The sequence below is a fragment of the Sporothrix schenckii genome (assembly GCF_000961545.1).
Source record: "Sporothrix schenckii 1099-18 chromosome Unknown Cont43, whole genome shotgun sequence".
Taxonomy (NCBI): Eukaryota; Fungi; Ascomycota; class Sordariomycetes; order Ophiostomatales; family Ophiostomataceae; genus Sporothrix; species Sporothrix schenckii.
The window spans coordinates 1,697,539-1,713,284 of NW_015971144.1; the positions used below are offsets into that span (position 1 = coordinate 1,697,539).

Below are 15,746 nucleotides of genomic sequence, written 5' to 3' on the forward strand. Positions count from 1 at the left end.
ACAGGGACTGAGAACACCCCACGGGGCGCAATAGTCTAGATCGTTGGTAGCGTATTCCAAACGAGCATAATATAAACCAAAACTGTATGCAAAATCAAAAAGTCAAAAAGGTCAAAAAAGTCAAAAGGTCTAGATCCATTTAGTACCCATATCCTCTATCTTGTCTTCGCATAGTTGATCATGTGGTATTTGTCGTTCTCCGCCATGCCTGTTGCTGTATTGCTGCCGTCACATCGTTTATAATCGCGCATTTATAAGTTGGCGTCGATGCCGCCGCCGCGGCGGGCCCAAACGCCGTCAATGCCCATGTCATACGTGCCGTCCTCTCTGGGCACAACGTACGGCTTTTCACCTGGCTGAGGGTTGCGGAACACAATGTTTTTGGTCTGTCGGCTCGGTTAGCATGACTACTCCCCATGGTCGTTTTGCATCGCGGCCCTTGTACGTACCAAGCCCAGCGTCATGTGAATCCCTGCCGGCTCAATGCTCGCGTACGTGTCGAGCGGCTCGTCCTTGAGCAGGTGCTGGATGTTTTGCACCACGACCGTGGCTTGCTTGGCGGCTCTGAACGGTTAGTTGGCGGCACACTTCACACTTGGATGAGAGTCGGTGGGAGAGGGGGGGATGACGCACGGCCTTGCTGCTTTGGGGGCGCCCGAGTCCGCCACGTCGCCAATCGCAAACACATTGTCGAGCGTCGCGTCGTGCACCTGCAGCGTGTCGCGCACGCGCACAAACCCAGACGCGCCGATCGATGACGGCGACAGTGCCGCCAGCAGGCCCGACTGCGGCGTCTGGCCCGTGCACACAATCACCAGGTCCGTCGCGAGCCGCGCGCCGTCCTGGCACACCACCTCGAGCGGCGTCCCATCGGCGCGAGCGGCCGTACTCACAGTGGGCGACACGACACGCGAGCCCAGCTTGGTGTGGATGCCCAGCTCGGCGAACCGCGCCCTGACGATCGCGTCCAGGTCCGTGTGGAAGCGGTTCATGACCGTCGCGCGCGAATGCACAAGCGTCACGTCTTTGGCGGGGTACAGCTCCTTGATGTCGGTGGCCATCTGCACGCCCACGGCGCCGCCGCCCACAAGCACGATCCGCTGCGCCGCCGCCACCTGGTCCGCGTGCTGCTGCAGGTACGCCACGCCGTCGCGCTTCTCGGTCCCGGGCACGGCCGAGGGCGGCACCATCTGCGTGCCCGTCACGAGCACCAGATACTCGTAGGGGATGCTGCGGACCGGCTCGCTCCCGGCAGCCCCCAACGATACAGGACGGTCTAGCTCGACGGCTGTGCGGGTCAGGCCCGTCGCCTTGGCCTGGACGACCGTGTTGTTGTGCACGCCGGGTGTCGCCGCAAAGGTGCCTGGATTGTAGGGGATGAACGCCTTCCTGGTGTCGACCTTGGCCGTCGCTGCGAACCGCGGGAACGCAAACAAGTGGTTGAAGTGCGAGTTCTTCTCAATGAGCACGACGCGGAACGTGTCACTCAAGGCCGCGGCCAACTGCTGGGCCACGTTGACGCCGACATAGCTTCCGCCAACGACGACAAGGTTCTTTGGGACGGACATTGTGGGTGGTGCTTTTGTTGATGTTGTGGCGAACCGAGACACGATGGGAAACACGAAAGAAAGGACGAGGACAACGAGCGACATAAAAAGGCATCCAATGGACGCCGTGGTGTGTCGCTTCATATACTCCTTGGACAGGAAGAGAATATACAGTTTCAGGGCACACTTTCCCGGCGCGTGGCGCAATTCGTATGTCCGAGGAACAAGCTCCTGCCAGCGAGTAGCTTAACCGTCGTCGATACTCTGCAAATATCGGACAGGATTGTGGGGGGTGCCTGGGGGAGGGGGGTGCAAGCTGTGCACTTTGCCCTTCTTTTGTAGCCCCATTTTTGCCCCTTTTTAATTGTCACGACTTTATCAGATCAGCCCTTCATAGGGAAATAAGGCAGGTGCTTCGGCCGCTTCGTCCGCTCCTGCCATCGTATCAACGAACAGCCGGTGTGGTCTCTGGCGGCAGGCACAAAGGCGGAAAGAGTGGGTCGGATATACGCTCCGGGGGCAATTGGGGAAAACGTCCCACCGCAGCGTGGTTCTAGGCAGGTGCGACCGTTTAGCCCCGTTCGGATATCTGTACTTAGCTCCGAGGTCTTTCCCTTTTGGAGCAGATCACGGACAGGCAGAAAAGCAGGAAGGCAGGAAGGCCGTGCAGGAAGGCCGTGCAGGAAGGCCAACAAGACGTATTCCTGATATGTGAGACAGTAATGTCAATATTCGGCCGACTGCACAGTGTCGTGGACGAGCCGCTATCAGAATTCGCGCAGAAGGCGTCGTTCGCCCAGTGCCGGATGGAGTAACAGCAATAGCAGGCTGCCAGCGAAATCCGGTCCATGTCCGAAAGAGGACTCGACTACAGTCGCTGTCTGTGATTTTACGGAATTAATTGGCTTATGTACGGTTCTGACATGAATGCAATGTAACTTTGTTACTTTCGCGAGACTGGTCCCGAACGCGGTGTGGACAAACAGATCCGTTGCTAGCAGATTGATAAGATGGTACGTCTGTAGACACTATGCTCCGCTACAGACATAATGTGAAAATGCACTAAAGCGTACGCCAAAACCGTTCCTGCCCATAAATATTTCTTATCGATAAGGTACGATAACGAGCGTGATAACAAAATATGTTTGAAATTCTTGGACGGAAACTACGACCGTCATGTTCATCGACCTGCACTTTGTGAAGATTGCGACGAAAATTGGAAGGACGAAACGACACATATATAAACAAACTTTAACTTGATACGATTCGCACCATATATCACTCTTTGGCTATCATATCCTCATTTTGGCCCCTATTTTGACCAAAGGTGGTCGACACAATCTCACGACGAATCTACATCATGATTGAGAGCACGGCATAAGGCGAAGTCGAGACGCCTTTCACTCTTTCGCCCTGCATAATAAAATTCACAAAATTACCCCTTTTGAAAACAACACACAACTATGCCAGCAGCAAAGAAATTCGTGCCGCGGCAGCGCAAGCACAAGGCCCGGGCGCGCGAGGCCCGGGAGGCCGACGAACGCGCCAATGCCGGTGACAGAACGGGCGACGGCTCGCGGACGCGGACGCGGGCCACCGACGTGGTGGACAGCAATGCCACCACCATCGTACCCGAAGAGCAGCGGGCCCGCAACGAGAAAAAGGCGCAGCTGCGTGCGGAGCTGCGTGCGGGCCAGGCCACGCAGATGAGCGCGAAAAAGGCGAAGCGGCTGGAAAAGTACATTGAGACAAAACTGCGCAAAGACGAGAGCCGCGCGCTCAACGAAAAACTGGCGGCACACAGCGTGGACCCGGCCATTTTCGAGAGCAGCCGGGACCTGGGCAAGGGCAAGAAGCGGCGGCGGGCCGAACAGGCGAAGCAGCGGAGTGTCGTTCGGCAAGGCGGGGATAGCGACGAAAGCGACAGTGATAATGAAGAGGAGGACGATGAGGAGAAGGACGTACCAATGGCCAAAATTGGGACCGGGGCGAGTGCAGCACCTGCTCCAGCACCAGCTCCAGCACTGTCGACCGGCAGCTCGCTGTTCGGCTCCGGATTTGCGGTTGGCTCGGGCCTCAAGCGACCGCTCGACCTCGACGACGACGGGCGGCCGATCCTCAAGAAGCGCAAGAAGCGCGGTGGCGTCAAGTCCAAATTCAACGTGGAAACGGTCAAGCAGCCGCAGCCGACTTTTACCATAACACGACGGGACAGAGAGAGCGAGGATGAGAGCGAGGACGACGGTGCAGCCATCGACCACAGTGGAGAGGAGTGGGGTGGACTGTCGGACGATGACAAGGAGACAAAGGGATACGAGGAGGAGGAGGATGGCGATGACGACGATGATGAGGAGAGTTCGCAGGACGAGGATGAAGACGACAGCGACGACGACGACGACGACGACGACAGCGAAGGCAGCTCGGACCCTGAAGAGACCCGTCCCTCAGCCTTCAAAGCTTGGGCGCAAGCACAGCGCAACGAGGCACTCGGTTTCAAAGGCGCCACGGGCGAGACGACCACGACGTACGAGTTCCCCGTCGTCCACGACTTCGAACCACGACCTGTCGAGGCCGAGCCACTGCCCGCCAGCCTGCAGCCCACCCAGCGCCTCGACCGCAGGGCTTTCCACGTGGACGTGTCTCGGACGCCCGAGGTCGAGAAGCAGCGCATGGAACTGCCCGTCGTCGCCGAGGAACAGCAGATCGTCGAGGCCATCCACGAGCACGACATTGTCATCCTGTCGGGCGGCACGGGCTCCGGCAAGACCACGCAGGTGCCGCAGTTCCTGTACGAGGCGGGTTTCGGCCACGCGGCGTCCGAGTACCCGGGCATGATCGGCGTGACGCAGCCGCGTCGTGTGGCGGCCGTCAGCATGGCGCGGCGCGTGGCCGAGGAGCTGGGCCCCGAGCACGGCAAGGCGGTGGCGTACCAGATCCGGTTCGAGAGCAGCGTGTCGAGCAGCACGGCGATCAAATTTATGACGGACGGCGTGCTGCTGCGCGAGCTGAGCGAGGACGTTGCGCTGCGCAGCTACTCGGCCGTGCTGATCGACGAGGCACACGAGCGCAGCATCAACACGGACGTGCTGATTGGCATTGTCAGCCGCGTCAACACGATCCGGGCCGAGATGAATGCGCGGCACGCCGACGACACCGACGACACGAGCACCAAGCCGCTGAAGCCACTGAAAATTGTCATCATGTCTGCCACGCTGCAGGTGGCCGACTTCGCCAAGAACCGCGCGCTCTTTGCGGAGCCCCCGCGCATGGTCCACGTCGAGGGCCGCCAGTACCCCGTGACGGTGCACTTTGCGCAGCACACGCACCACGACTACGTCGCGGAGGCCTTCCGCAAGATTGTGCGCGGCCACCGCAAGTTGCCGCCGGGCGGCTTCTTGGTGTTTTTGACGGGCGAAGACGAGATCCAGCGGCTGGCCAAGCAGCTGCGGCTGGCCATTGACGGCGTGCACACGGCCACGGGCCCCAAGGTGCGGCTGTCGACGTCGGAGATGGCGTACGAGACGGAGGACATTGAGTTTGGCGGCGGCCTGGGCGACGAGAACGGAAAAGACGCCAAGCATCTGGACGGCGAGGACGACGAGGAGGACGATTACGACAAAGACAACGAAGACGACGACGACGCCGATGACGACGACGGCGGCGAGGAGGAGTTTGTGCCGGACGAGGGCGAGACGGCAGGCTCTGGCCCCAAGAACGTACAGATCCTGCCGCTCTTCTCCAAGCTGTCCACCAAAGACCAGCAGCGCGTGTTCCAAGACGCGCCCGACGGCGCGCGGCAGATCATCCTGGCCACCAACATCGCCGAGACGAGTCTGACGATTCCGGGCGTGCGCTACGTCTTCGACTGCGGCCGCGCCAAGGCGCGCACGTTCAACAAGCAGACGGGCGTGCAGAGCTTCGAGGTGGGCTGGATCAGCAAGGCCAGCGCGAGCCAGCGCAGCGGTCGTGCCGGCCGCACGGGACCGGGCCACTGCTACCGGCTGTACTCGTCGGCCGTCTACGAGGAGAACTTTGCCGAGTTTGCCGAGCCCGAGATTCTGCGGATGCCCATTGAAGGCGTCGTGCTGCAGCTCAAGTCGATGCACGTGCCCAGCATCAGCGCGTTCCCGTTCCCGACGCCGCCGGACACGGGCAGCATCCTGCGCGCCGAGCGGCTGCTGATGTACCTCTCGGCGGCTAGCAAGACGGACGACGACGCCGCGGGCCGCCGCCGCGCGATTACGCCGCTGGGCCAGCTGATGAGCGCGTTTCCGCTGTCGCCGCGGTTTGCCAAGATCCTGATGGTCGGCCACCCGGGCGGCTGCATCCACTACGTGATTGCGCTGGTGGCGGCCCTGTCGGCGGACGAGGTGTTTGTGCGGCCCAACAATGCCATTCCCGCAGCGTCGGCGACGGCCAAGTCGCCGGCGGACAGGGAGGAGGACGGCGAGCATGCCGACAGCGACGCCGAGACGACGAAGCCCCGTGTTCGGACGCAAGAGGACATTCGGCAGGACGAGGCGCGCCGGCGGACGGCCGAGCTCTTCCGCAAGGTGCACCGGCAGTTCACGTCGCTCGACGACAAGTCGGACGCGCTCAAGCTGCTGCAGGTCGTGGGCGAGTTCTCGCACGAGCCGACGGAGGCCTGGTGCCGGGGCCACTTTGTGCACTACAAGGCGCTGCGCGAGGTCCAGAAGATGCGCCGCCAAATCACCAACCTGCTGCGCACCAACGTGCCCGTGCACGCCGCCGCCAACCTGACGTACCAGGAGCAGCTGCCGCGGCCGACGGACGTGCAGATCCGGCTGCTCAAGCAGATGGTCGCGGCCGGCTTTCCCGAGAACATTGCCCTGCGGGCCGATCTGTCGCCGAATCCGCCGCAGTACACCAACGCGGGCGGCGCTGTCCACAAGCCGCGCCGGGCCATCGAGGTGCCGTACCGCACGCTGTTCCCGGTGCCGTCCGATGGCGGTGCCAGCGGCGGGGGCCACGCGTCGCGGACCGAGTTTGTCTACATCCACCCGTCGTCGCCGCTCGCCCACATGACCGTCGCCGAGTGCCCGCAGTACGTTGTCTACTCGCACCTGCAGCGCACCGCGCCCAGCCCGGACATGGACGCGGCGGTGTCGCTGCCCAAGGTGCGCATGCGGGCGCTGACGGACATTTCGGGCCTCCAGCTGGCCAGCCTGCTCCAGGGGACGCCGCTGCTCGCGTACGGCAAGCCCATCAAGGAGACGTTCCGGTCCGACGACGGCCGCGAGCGCGAGTGCTGGGTGGTGCCGACGCTGCAGGCGGACGACGGCAGCGGCGTCGGCGGCATGGGCTGGCCGTTGCCGGCCATTAAAGTGCGGCAGCGCAAGGTGCCGGGGCAGGGCTGGGAGATGGTAGGGAAGTAGCACGCGGCCAGAGGCATCGACACGGAGGGCAGAAACGACGAAGCGCCTTGAAGAACGTAGAGAGTAAATGCATCACAGGAAATAAAACGCCAGAGCGACATTGTAAGAGCGTTTGACGAAATGCAACGCAGGTTCTATCCTATCCAAATGTATGGCCATGAATTCATGTTATGCTACCCACCCTGACGCCTTGCTAGAAAAGAACAACGAAAGACACAAGACACCCATTGTTCACACAGCCCTTGCCGCGCCGCTATGCCGCTGCTCCTTTGGACTTTCGCCGCTTTGGCTTGGGCGTGGCGGCCCCCGACTTTTGGGCCTCCTTGCCGTCTTTCGGCGTCGCCTTGCCGCTGCCTGTGCCGTCCTTGGTCGCGTCTGCCGCGTCCGCCGTTGCCTTTCCGCGCGCCGCCCCTGCTGCACCGCCGACGGCACTCCGTCCGCCGCCCGCCAGCGCAATGTGGAAGTCACCTGGCCGGCCGGAGATGGGCTGCTCGTCCATGTATTCGCCGCCGTACATCATGTGGATGGCGTACGACTCTTCGGCCAGCCGCGGATCGAGCATGTCGTCGTCCGCGTCGTCTTCGCTGTCCGCGTCGTCATGGGCGCCCTTGTCTCGGGTGGTCGTTTCCGTTTTGTCGACATCCATGGCATCTTCGTCTGAGTCGTCGTCCTCGTCGTCCTCCTCCTCGTCCTCCTCCTCGTCCTCCTCCTCGTCCTCCTCCACGCCCTGATCCTCGTCGTCTGGCTCGTCTCGCAACGCCTGATTCTCCACAAGCCCGTCTTCGCCCGCCGCCGCCGCCGCCGCCACCGCCTTGCCCGTCGTCTCGTAGTAGTGCCCCTCGGCCGGCGACCACGTCTGCATGCTGTTCATGGCCGGAAACGCCTTGCCCAGCGCGACGGCCATCGACGTGATGCGCGACGACAGCACGTCCGCCAGCGTCGGCGCCTGGTAGATGTTGTACCCGACCACAAAGTAGTCGGCGTACACCGTCAGGTCGTCCGGCTGCCCGTCGTTGCGCTTGCGCCGCAGCTGCTTGCGGATCACCCAGACGCCCGTGCCCGTCCCGGGCGCCATCTCGGCCGGCGCCTGGTGCACAATGTACTCGACGCCCGACATGCTGCGCAAGAAGTCCTCGAAGCGCTCGCGCGTCTCGAGCACGGGGAACATGTTGTGGTTGTGCAGCGCCTGGTTGTAGACAGTGTTGTTGTTGGACGTCTTGTCAAAGTAGGGCGAGCGCATAAAGTAGTAGAGCACCGAGTTGGAGTGGATGCCCTGCATCTCGTTGGCGGTCTCGGGCTCGCTCCATTGGAGCTCGTCGATCTTGAACGACATTGCGTGTGACGGTGTGTGGCCAGGGGGGGAAAAAATCACATAAAAGGGGAGGTCAGAGGGTGGGTGTGGCAGAGTGCAACGTGAGAAAATGAAGCAAAAAGAACTGTCGTCCTGCTTGGTGCGTCGCCAAAGCTGTTTAGGGGAGTTGCGGTCGTGCATTGGCGGGGAAGGCGCGCTGGAGCTCAAACGACGCTAATTTTTATGGTTATGTAATACACAGCCTTGCCGAACAAAAACGTCACCTCAACCTTTGGCCTTCATCCTTCGACAGCGTACAACATACCCATCACAACAAACACCCAGCGAATTCTCCATCGCCGCAATGGATCTCGTCGCGACCATCCGCAAGCAGGGCTCGCGTGGCGGCGTCAACTTTAGCTGGGACGACGTCGCCCAGTCCAGCCGCCGCGAACACTATCTCGGCCACAGCATCAAAGCACCCGTCGGCCGCTGGCAGCAAGGCCGCGATCTGACCTGGTACGCCAAAGAGGGCGAGGGCCAGGGTGACGACGGCGACGAACAAGGTGGCGAAGACGGCATCGATGCCGCCGCCGCGGCGCGGCGCGACGAGCTGCGGCGCGTCAAAGAGGCCGAGGAGGAGGCCATGGCCCGTGCGCTGGGCTTGCCACCCGGCACGCGACTCGGAGGCGGGCCCGGAGCAGCCGTAGGTCCAGCAGCAGGAACAGGCGCCAACTCGATTGCCGTGCCGGCCAACACGTCGCGCATGCCGCAGCCGCAGCCCGGTTCGTCGTCCGCCGATACAGACGGCAGAGACAGGCGGCGAGGCAGAGATCGACACGACAGAGACCGGCACGACAGGGGTGAACGCAGCCACCGCGGCAGACGGAGAGATCATAGCCGGCATGAGGCGCAGGACAGACGTGCGAGGCACGAGAAACACGAACACGATCGCCGTCCGAGACGAAGCAGGTCACGTGACCGTCATGACCGAGACGACAGAGCACCTAGAGACTCGCGAGACCGTGCAGATGGCAGGCCGAGGCGGCCTCGCAGCCGGAGTCGGAGTCGGAGCCGTACACGACGTCATGAGCAGAGGCATGATCGGAGTCGCAGTCCCAGAGACGGCGAGCGGCGGCGCCACCGCGACGACGACAGAAGAGACGAAAGAAGAGATCGAGACAGAAAATATCGCGACCAACGAACATAGCCGTTAGAGGACTTTGTGTAGGATAGATTGCATAGTTGCGAGAATATACCCAAGGCTCATTTGCGAGTCCGAGTAAAGAGAACAATATGTCAGATGGCAACGGCTGTATGTACAAGAAATAAAACAAGCCATACAAAAAGCAACACAAATTCAACGCAATGACACCTCTTGAGCCGACTTTGCAACAAATCAACAGGAAATTCCAAAAAAGACACCCCAGCAACCTCTCATGATCGAGTGTTTCACTCCCGTCTCTATGCCTGAAAACCTCCCAATACAAGACGGAGACGAAAAGACGGAAAAAACGCGCGCAGGAAAAGGCAGAATATTAATTATACATATGCACATGTTCCACCCGCAGCAGACACATCTACTGCTGCTCTTCCGTCGCTTCGGAGGCGGTGCCTTCTTCCGGCACGGCCTCCGGCACGGCTGGCGTGCCCTCGGCTGCCGCCTCGCCAGACGGCGCGCTGTCTGCGGCAATGCCGCCGCTGCCGCTCTGGGCCTTGTCGCGCCGCCTGCGCCGGGACTGCCGCTCGGCCTCGGCCGTCTGTCGCCGCGCTTTGCGGAGACTCTCGCGCTTCTCCTCGTCGAGGTCGTCGTCGTCGTCGCCCCGCATGCCCTGCAGCAAGAGCGCCGCACGCGCGGCCACGTCGTCCTCGTCGCCGCCACCACCGTCGCCGCTGCTGCCATCGGGCCGGGGCGAGCCCAGGACAGGGCTCAGCATGCTGCCGACACTCGGCGGGCCCTCGCCGCCCGACGTGGGCGACTCGAGACCGCCGCGCCCGCTCTGCAAGCTGGCCTCGGCTTCGGGGATCTCGTTGAGGTCGGGGATCTTTTGGCCCGACGCGATGCGCACCTGGTGGCGGTCCTTGAGGCGGGCGCGCCGCCGACGGTCGCGCTGGTCGCGCGTCTGCGGTGCCGCGGCGCGCAGCTTCTCCAGCAGACTGTCCATGGCGCCCGCACTGGACGGGCTGGGCAGCGCGCCGCCCTCGCCGCCGCCACCGATGCCGCCGCCGCCGCCGCCGCCGAGCTTGAGCTGTGCCGCGTGCTTGCGCTTCATGCTGGCCTCGTTGCGCCGGCGCGTCTCCTCGTACTGGATGTTCTTTTCGCGCGAGCGGCGCCATTCGCCAATAAATGCCGCCAGCTTCGCAAAGAAGTCGCGGCGCGCGTTCTCGTCGCGGCTGTCCTCGCCGTAGAACGCCATGATGTCGTCGTACGTACGGATCATCTCCTCCAGGTACAGCTCCATCTGCTCCGCCTTGCGGCGCGCCTCCTTCATGATCGGCAGCACCACCTGCGTGACGCGGTCCTGCGGGTGGAACTTCTTGGGGTCCGACAGGTTGCCGCTGTCAAACGCGCGCTGCACGCTGTTGATGTTGAGGACGTACTTTTTCGCGTCCGCCTGCAGCTGCTCAATGTTGATCTTCTGCGCCGTGACGACGCCCGAGATATCCGCCGCAAACGACTCCCACTCCGGGTACTGCTGCCGCACGATGCGCTCCACCAGATCCGCCAGCGTCGACTCGTTCTTGTCGTCCTTGACCATGCCCAGCCGCGCCAGCGAGCTGAGCTTGAAGCCGCGCGCCTGCTTGTTGGCGTCGTTCATGTAGTTGCCAATGTCCAGGATCAGCCCCAGCACGTTCATCAGCGACACCGAGTCGCGGATCGACTCCGACACCTCCATCACCTGCCGGATGCTCTCCATGATCTCGTCGTACTCGGGCTCGAAGCTGCGCGTCAGCGCCAGCGCCCGCATCCGCGTCTTCCAGTAGTGGTGCAGCTCGTACGCTGTCAGCAGATAGATCTGGTCCTGCCGTGTCAGCTCCGCCGGGTCCATCTCGCGCGTGTCCTCCGACACCTTGGGCCCCGTCCAGTCTTTGCTGTACGGTGCTAGCTGCTTGGCCACGTTGTCGGGGATGTTGCAGAGGTCGTCCTTTTGCAAAAAGTCCATCACCACCTGGTTGTCCAGCACCTCGCGGTCGCAGTGGATAATCATCTGCACCACCTTGTCGACCGACTGCTGCGAAAACTTGGCAAACGCAATCTCAAACGCCTTGCGCAGGTCGGTGGAAATAATCTGCTTCTTGTCGTCCTTCTTATTCGTACCCTGCCCCAGCAGCTTGATCTCCTTGGCCATGAACAGCTTCTCCACCTCGTCCAGGATGCCCTTGCGGCTCAGCTCCATGTACTTCTCCTCGCGCTCCTCCGCCGACGGCGCGTGCGCCGCCCAGTGCGTCGTCACCGTCTCGTCCACCTTCTCCCAGTGGAACGCCTTGAGCTTCTTCTTGGGCCGCACCACGGGCAGGCCAACCGTTGGCTGCACGGGCTCAAACGTGGGCTGCTTCGACAAGAAGTGACCCGACATGGAGCCTGGTGCAGGCATGGGGGGTGCCACCGGTGGCGGCGGAGGCATGCCACCAATCCCGCCAGCAGGAGGCGGTGGTGGAGGAGGTGGTGCGGTTGCGCCGTCCGCTGGTGGTGGCGCGCCCGGAAGGCGAATCCCGCCCGGTGGAGGAGGCGGCGGGGGCGGTGGCGGTGGGGGCGGAGCGCCCGGGAGCGCACCGCCAGGGGGAGGTGGAGGGGGTGGTGGGGGTGGTGGAGCACCGGGGAGCATGCCACCGGGAGGCGGTGGTGGCGGCGGCGGCGGTGGTGGTCCGCCTGCACGGTTGTTGGGCGACGCGCCAGTGATCTGGATCTTGGGCGCATCGCCGTCATGTGGCGTGATGGGCGACTGGGACTCGAGGCTGGGATGCGACGGCCCTGTCGTAACGCCGTCGCCGTCCTCTGAGTCGCTGCCGTCGTACCGCTTGACTTTGCCGACAATCTCGTTCAAGAGGCCGGTCTGCTGCTTCGAGTCCATGACAGGGCGGCGCATCTCGACAATGCGCGGCTTTTCGTAGATCACCTCGCCATCTTCCCCGGTACCTTCGTCGTCTTCGTCAAAGTGCGAACCGCCCGCGTTGGGAGGAACACCGCCGCCGCCGCCGCCGCCGCCAATGGGCTTGCGGCCAATCCTGGTCTGCCGGTTGACGCTGCCGAGCACGCTGTTGGTTGACATGGCGGCCGAACCGCCGCCGTCGACACCCAACAGGCTGCCAGGAATACCCTCGTCGCCGCCGTAGCCCTCCATCTCTTCGCGGAGGGCGCGCAGGCGATCGGACGGCCCGACGGCGTCGCCCCAGACGCGGCCTTCCAGCTTGAACTGGGTCTTTTGGCGCTCGATCTGCATCCGCAGGCGGTCCATGAGCTTCTCGCGGTCGAGGATGCCCTGCATGTGGACCGGGTCGTCGTCGGCCAGTTGGCTCTTGCTGACGGTGCCGCCCGTAGCGAGGACGGCGGCGGCGCCGGCTTTGGACTGGGCAGCGTTGGAGGCAGCGACGTCCTGGGCGTCGCGCAGCATGAGGTAGAGCTCGCGGGTCTCGAGCTCGTTGCGCTGGGCCTCCTTGGCGCGGAGGGTCTGGACGCTGTCGATTTCGGCCTTGAGGGCCTCGGCCTGGCGGCGCTGGGCGTCGATGAACCGGGTCTGCTCGTCCAGCTGGCGCTGCATCTTGGCGACCAGGCCGTCGGCGCCCAGCTCGAGCCGGCCGCGCATCTCGTCGCGCTCGGCCATGGCCGCCTCGGCAATCTGGCGCGCTTCCAGCGCTTCGTCGAGCGCCTGGCGGGCCTCGGAGTCCGTGTGCAGCTTGTCCAGCAGACTCTGGACGCTAAAGTTGAGGCTCTGCTTCAGGTCCATGTCCGGCAGGCGGCGGTCCATGGCGACGTAGCTCAGCATGGCGTCGACGAGCTGGAACATGCGCAGGCGCTCCTCGCCGTCGCTGTCGCGCATGAGCAGCAGGTGCTGCAGAGCAGAGACAAAGTAGTCCTGGGTGCGCGAGCCCTTGAGGCGGTTCTGGATGGCGTCGACAATCTGGACGGGGTCGTTGAGGTCCTTGAGGTCGCCCTCGACGTTGTCCTTGATGCTGCTGTTCTCGCGCTCCAGCATGTCCTCGTAGTCAATGGCCTCGTTGCTGCGGAAGCGCTCGACCTGCTTGTCGATGAGGTCGTACTGGAAGGCCTCCATCTTGGTGAGGACGCGCTTGATGCCGCAGGCAATGAACTGGGCGCGGATGTGCAGGCGCAGCTGCAGGTCGCGCTCGGGGGCGTCGACCAGCATGTTGATGAGCATGAGCGTGGCGACGGAGTACTCCATCAGCAGGTTCTCCATGCCGATGCCGCCGCTGCGGACCTCTTCGCTCGCACCGACCATGCTGCCCATCTTGCCGCGGCCGTCGACGGTGACCTCGATGATGCGCATCCAGGCGTCGAAGCGGCCCGTCTCGCCGTGGGCGCTCTTGACGTTGTCCATGGCCTGGATGACCTTGACGTGGCCGTTGCCGTTGTCCCAGTGGCACAGAAAGGTCAGGACCTCGCTGACCAGTTTCCGCGTGGACAGGCGCGGCGAGATGAGCGACATGGTCAGGGCCACGAGGACCTGCTGGTGGGCGAGGGCGTCGTCGGCGCCAAACATGTTGTTCATGAGGGCCTTGAGGCACTTGACCAAGTCGTACTCGCGGTCAAGCTCCTTTTCGCCGCGCGGCACGTCCGCGGGCGCGGCGGGCCCGCGGGCGCTCTTGCGGTTGAGCTTCAGCAGGACATTGGTGAGGGCGACCTGGCCCTGGCACTCGATGAAGCGCTTGACCCAGCCGATCTGCTGGGTGCGCAGGTTGACCTCGAGGCTGGCCAAGTTTTTGGCATCGAGGCTGTTCTCCATGATCTTGCGGACGTACCACTCCGGCGAGCCCTCCTCGTCCGAGTAGGTGGTGACGTCGACGTTCTGGTACTGGCCGGGGCGGGCGGTCTGGCGGCGGCGCTGCTCGCCCTGCCACTCACTCAGACGGTCCTGATAGATCAGCGTCCACTTCTTGAGGGGCGGGTAGGCGATCATCTGGCGGCGGGCCTGCTCGGGCAGGTTGAGCCAGCCGCGCTTCTGCATGAGGGCGAGGAACATTTGCTCAATGACCACGTCGTCTTCGGGTTTCGACAAATTAAAGCCATCGTGCGACGGCATCCCGGCAGACCCGGTGGCACCCCCCGGGCCCGAGGGAAACTTGCTCAGGCGATTGGACTCGCGGTGGGACGCATAGGAGCTTTGTGAGGAGGCGCTCGGCAGCGCGGAAAAGATGCTGGCGTGGTCGGTCGAGCTGCGGCCCCCGGATGTTGTCTGGTACGAGTTGTATCGCGAGTTGTGCGAGCCGCTCTGAAAGGCGGCGCTCTCTCGCGGCGGCCCCCATTGCTGCAGCTGGGTCTGGCGGCCGGTCGAGGCCATGGTGACGTTGCCGCCTTGCCCTGGCGGCGGCCGCGGCCCCGACAGCTGGCTGCTCGACAGGTGAGCCGCGCTGCCGGCGGCGGGTGCGGCGCCGTACATGGAGGCGGCCATGGCGGCAGCGGCCGTCGTGGAGGACGGGTCAAAGGATGGGTACTGGTGGAAGTCGCTCGTGGCTTTGTTGAGCTGGTGCGGCAGTGGTTCGCGGCCTGTGCTGGGGGGCTGGCCGTAGCTGCTGCCCGGGGGCGCGCCGTTCTTGGGGAGGTAGTCGACGGCGATGGGGGAGCGCCGGTCGGCGGTGACGTTTTCGTAGGGGATGGAGGTCATGACACCGGCCATCATATTGATGCCGGCTTCGGGGGAGGTGGGGCGGTCGAGGGAGATGACAGAGTCGCGGTTGTGGGAGTGGCGCGAGGTGCGGGAGCCGGTCTGGCCGGCGGCGTCAAAGTCGAGGGGGCCGAGGAACCTGCCTTCGTCGCCGTTTGTGTTGCGGCGGTCGGACTTGTGCTTGACGCGCGAGAAGAAGGACTTGCCGCCAGACGACTGTCTGGACTGTTTGTCGGACATGGCGGCTGTCTGGGGGAGGGCGTGTGTCTATGTGTCTCTGTGTCTCTCTGTGTTTGTGGCCCAGGCAGTGGAGCCTGTGTGATCGATGCTCGCTGCCTTGTTGCGGCTGCTCGATTTTTGCCGGTTCGTAGAGCGTTCAGCTGCTCTGTTGCGGCCGTCGTCACTGGATGCGGTGCTGTCTCAGGCGACGGGCGGATCGCATCATGGTCCCTTGGGGCGAGCAGGCGAGGGCCAGGGGTGGTTTCGGTCTGCATAAACAACGATTTAGCATGAGTTGACAGGGGCGGAGGAGTCGTCCAGACGGTGGCTTCTGGTCGAGATATGGAGTACGTCGTAGTCATCTTACATACCGTCCTGGCAGCCAGACGCCGTGCCGCAGGGTGTGTCTATCGTCTGCTTCTGGTCTGCTGGTCTGCCGGTGTCAATCTGT

General features: G+C 63.3%; 5 protein-coding genes across 5 annotated transcripts; 2 read left to right on the plus strand and 3 right to left on the minus strand.

The window, feature by feature from the left end:
• Positions 1 to 251: 251 nt before the first annotated feature.
• On the minus strand, positions 252 to 1,895 carry SPSK_02422 (amid-like NADH oxidoreductase; the record flags this gene model as incomplete). The annotated part of the gene is made up of 4 exons (XM_016729294.1): positions 252 to 386; positions 450 to 564; positions 634 to 1,778; positions 1,827 to 1,895. 4 exons carry the CDS (start codon positions 1,893 to 1,895, stop codon positions 252 to 254), a joined length of 1,464 nt encoding a protein of 487 aa, XP_016589291.1.
• Positions 1,896 to 3,010: 1,115 nt separating this feature from the next.
• On the plus strand, positions 3,011 to 6,943 carry SPSK_02162 (ATP-dependent RNA helicase DHX37/DHR1; the record flags this gene model as incomplete). Its single annotated transcript, XM_016729039.1, has 1 exon — positions 3,011 to 6,943. The coding sequence occupies one exon, from the start codon at positions 3,011 to 3,013 to the stop codon at positions 6,941 to 6,943; it is 3,933 nt and encodes a 1,310-aa protein (XP_016589292.1).
• Positions 6,944 to 7,196: 253 nt separating this feature from the next.
• Positions 7,197 to 8,276, minus strand: SPSK_02616 (mediator of RNA polymerase II transcription subunit 6; the record flags this gene model as incomplete). The annotated part of the gene is made up of 1 exon (XM_016729484.1): positions 7,197 to 8,276. One exon carries the CDS (start codon positions 8,274 to 8,276, stop codon positions 7,197 to 7,199), a length of 1,080 nt encoding a protein of 359 aa, XP_016589293.1.
• A 322-nt stretch (positions 8,277 to 8,598) lies between these two features.
• SPSK_02703 (uncharacterized protein) lies at positions 8,599 to 9,451 on the plus strand (the record flags this gene model as incomplete). The annotated part of the gene is made up of 2 exons (XM_016729570.1): positions 8,599 to 9,019; positions 9,048 to 9,451. 2 exons carry the CDS (start codon positions 8,599 to 8,601, stop codon positions 9,449 to 9,451), a joined length of 825 nt encoding a protein of 274 aa, XP_016589294.1.
• A 363-nt stretch (positions 9,452 to 9,814) lies between these two features.
• Positions 9,815 to 15,316, minus strand: SPSK_02136 (cytokinesis protein; the record flags this gene model as incomplete). Its single annotated transcript, XM_016729013.1, has 1 exon — positions 9,815 to 15,316. The coding sequence occupies one exon, from the start codon at positions 15,314 to 15,316 to the stop codon at positions 9,815 to 9,817; it is 5,502 nt and encodes a 1,833-aa protein (XP_016589295.1).
• Positions 15,317 to 15,746: the final 430 nt, after the last annotated feature.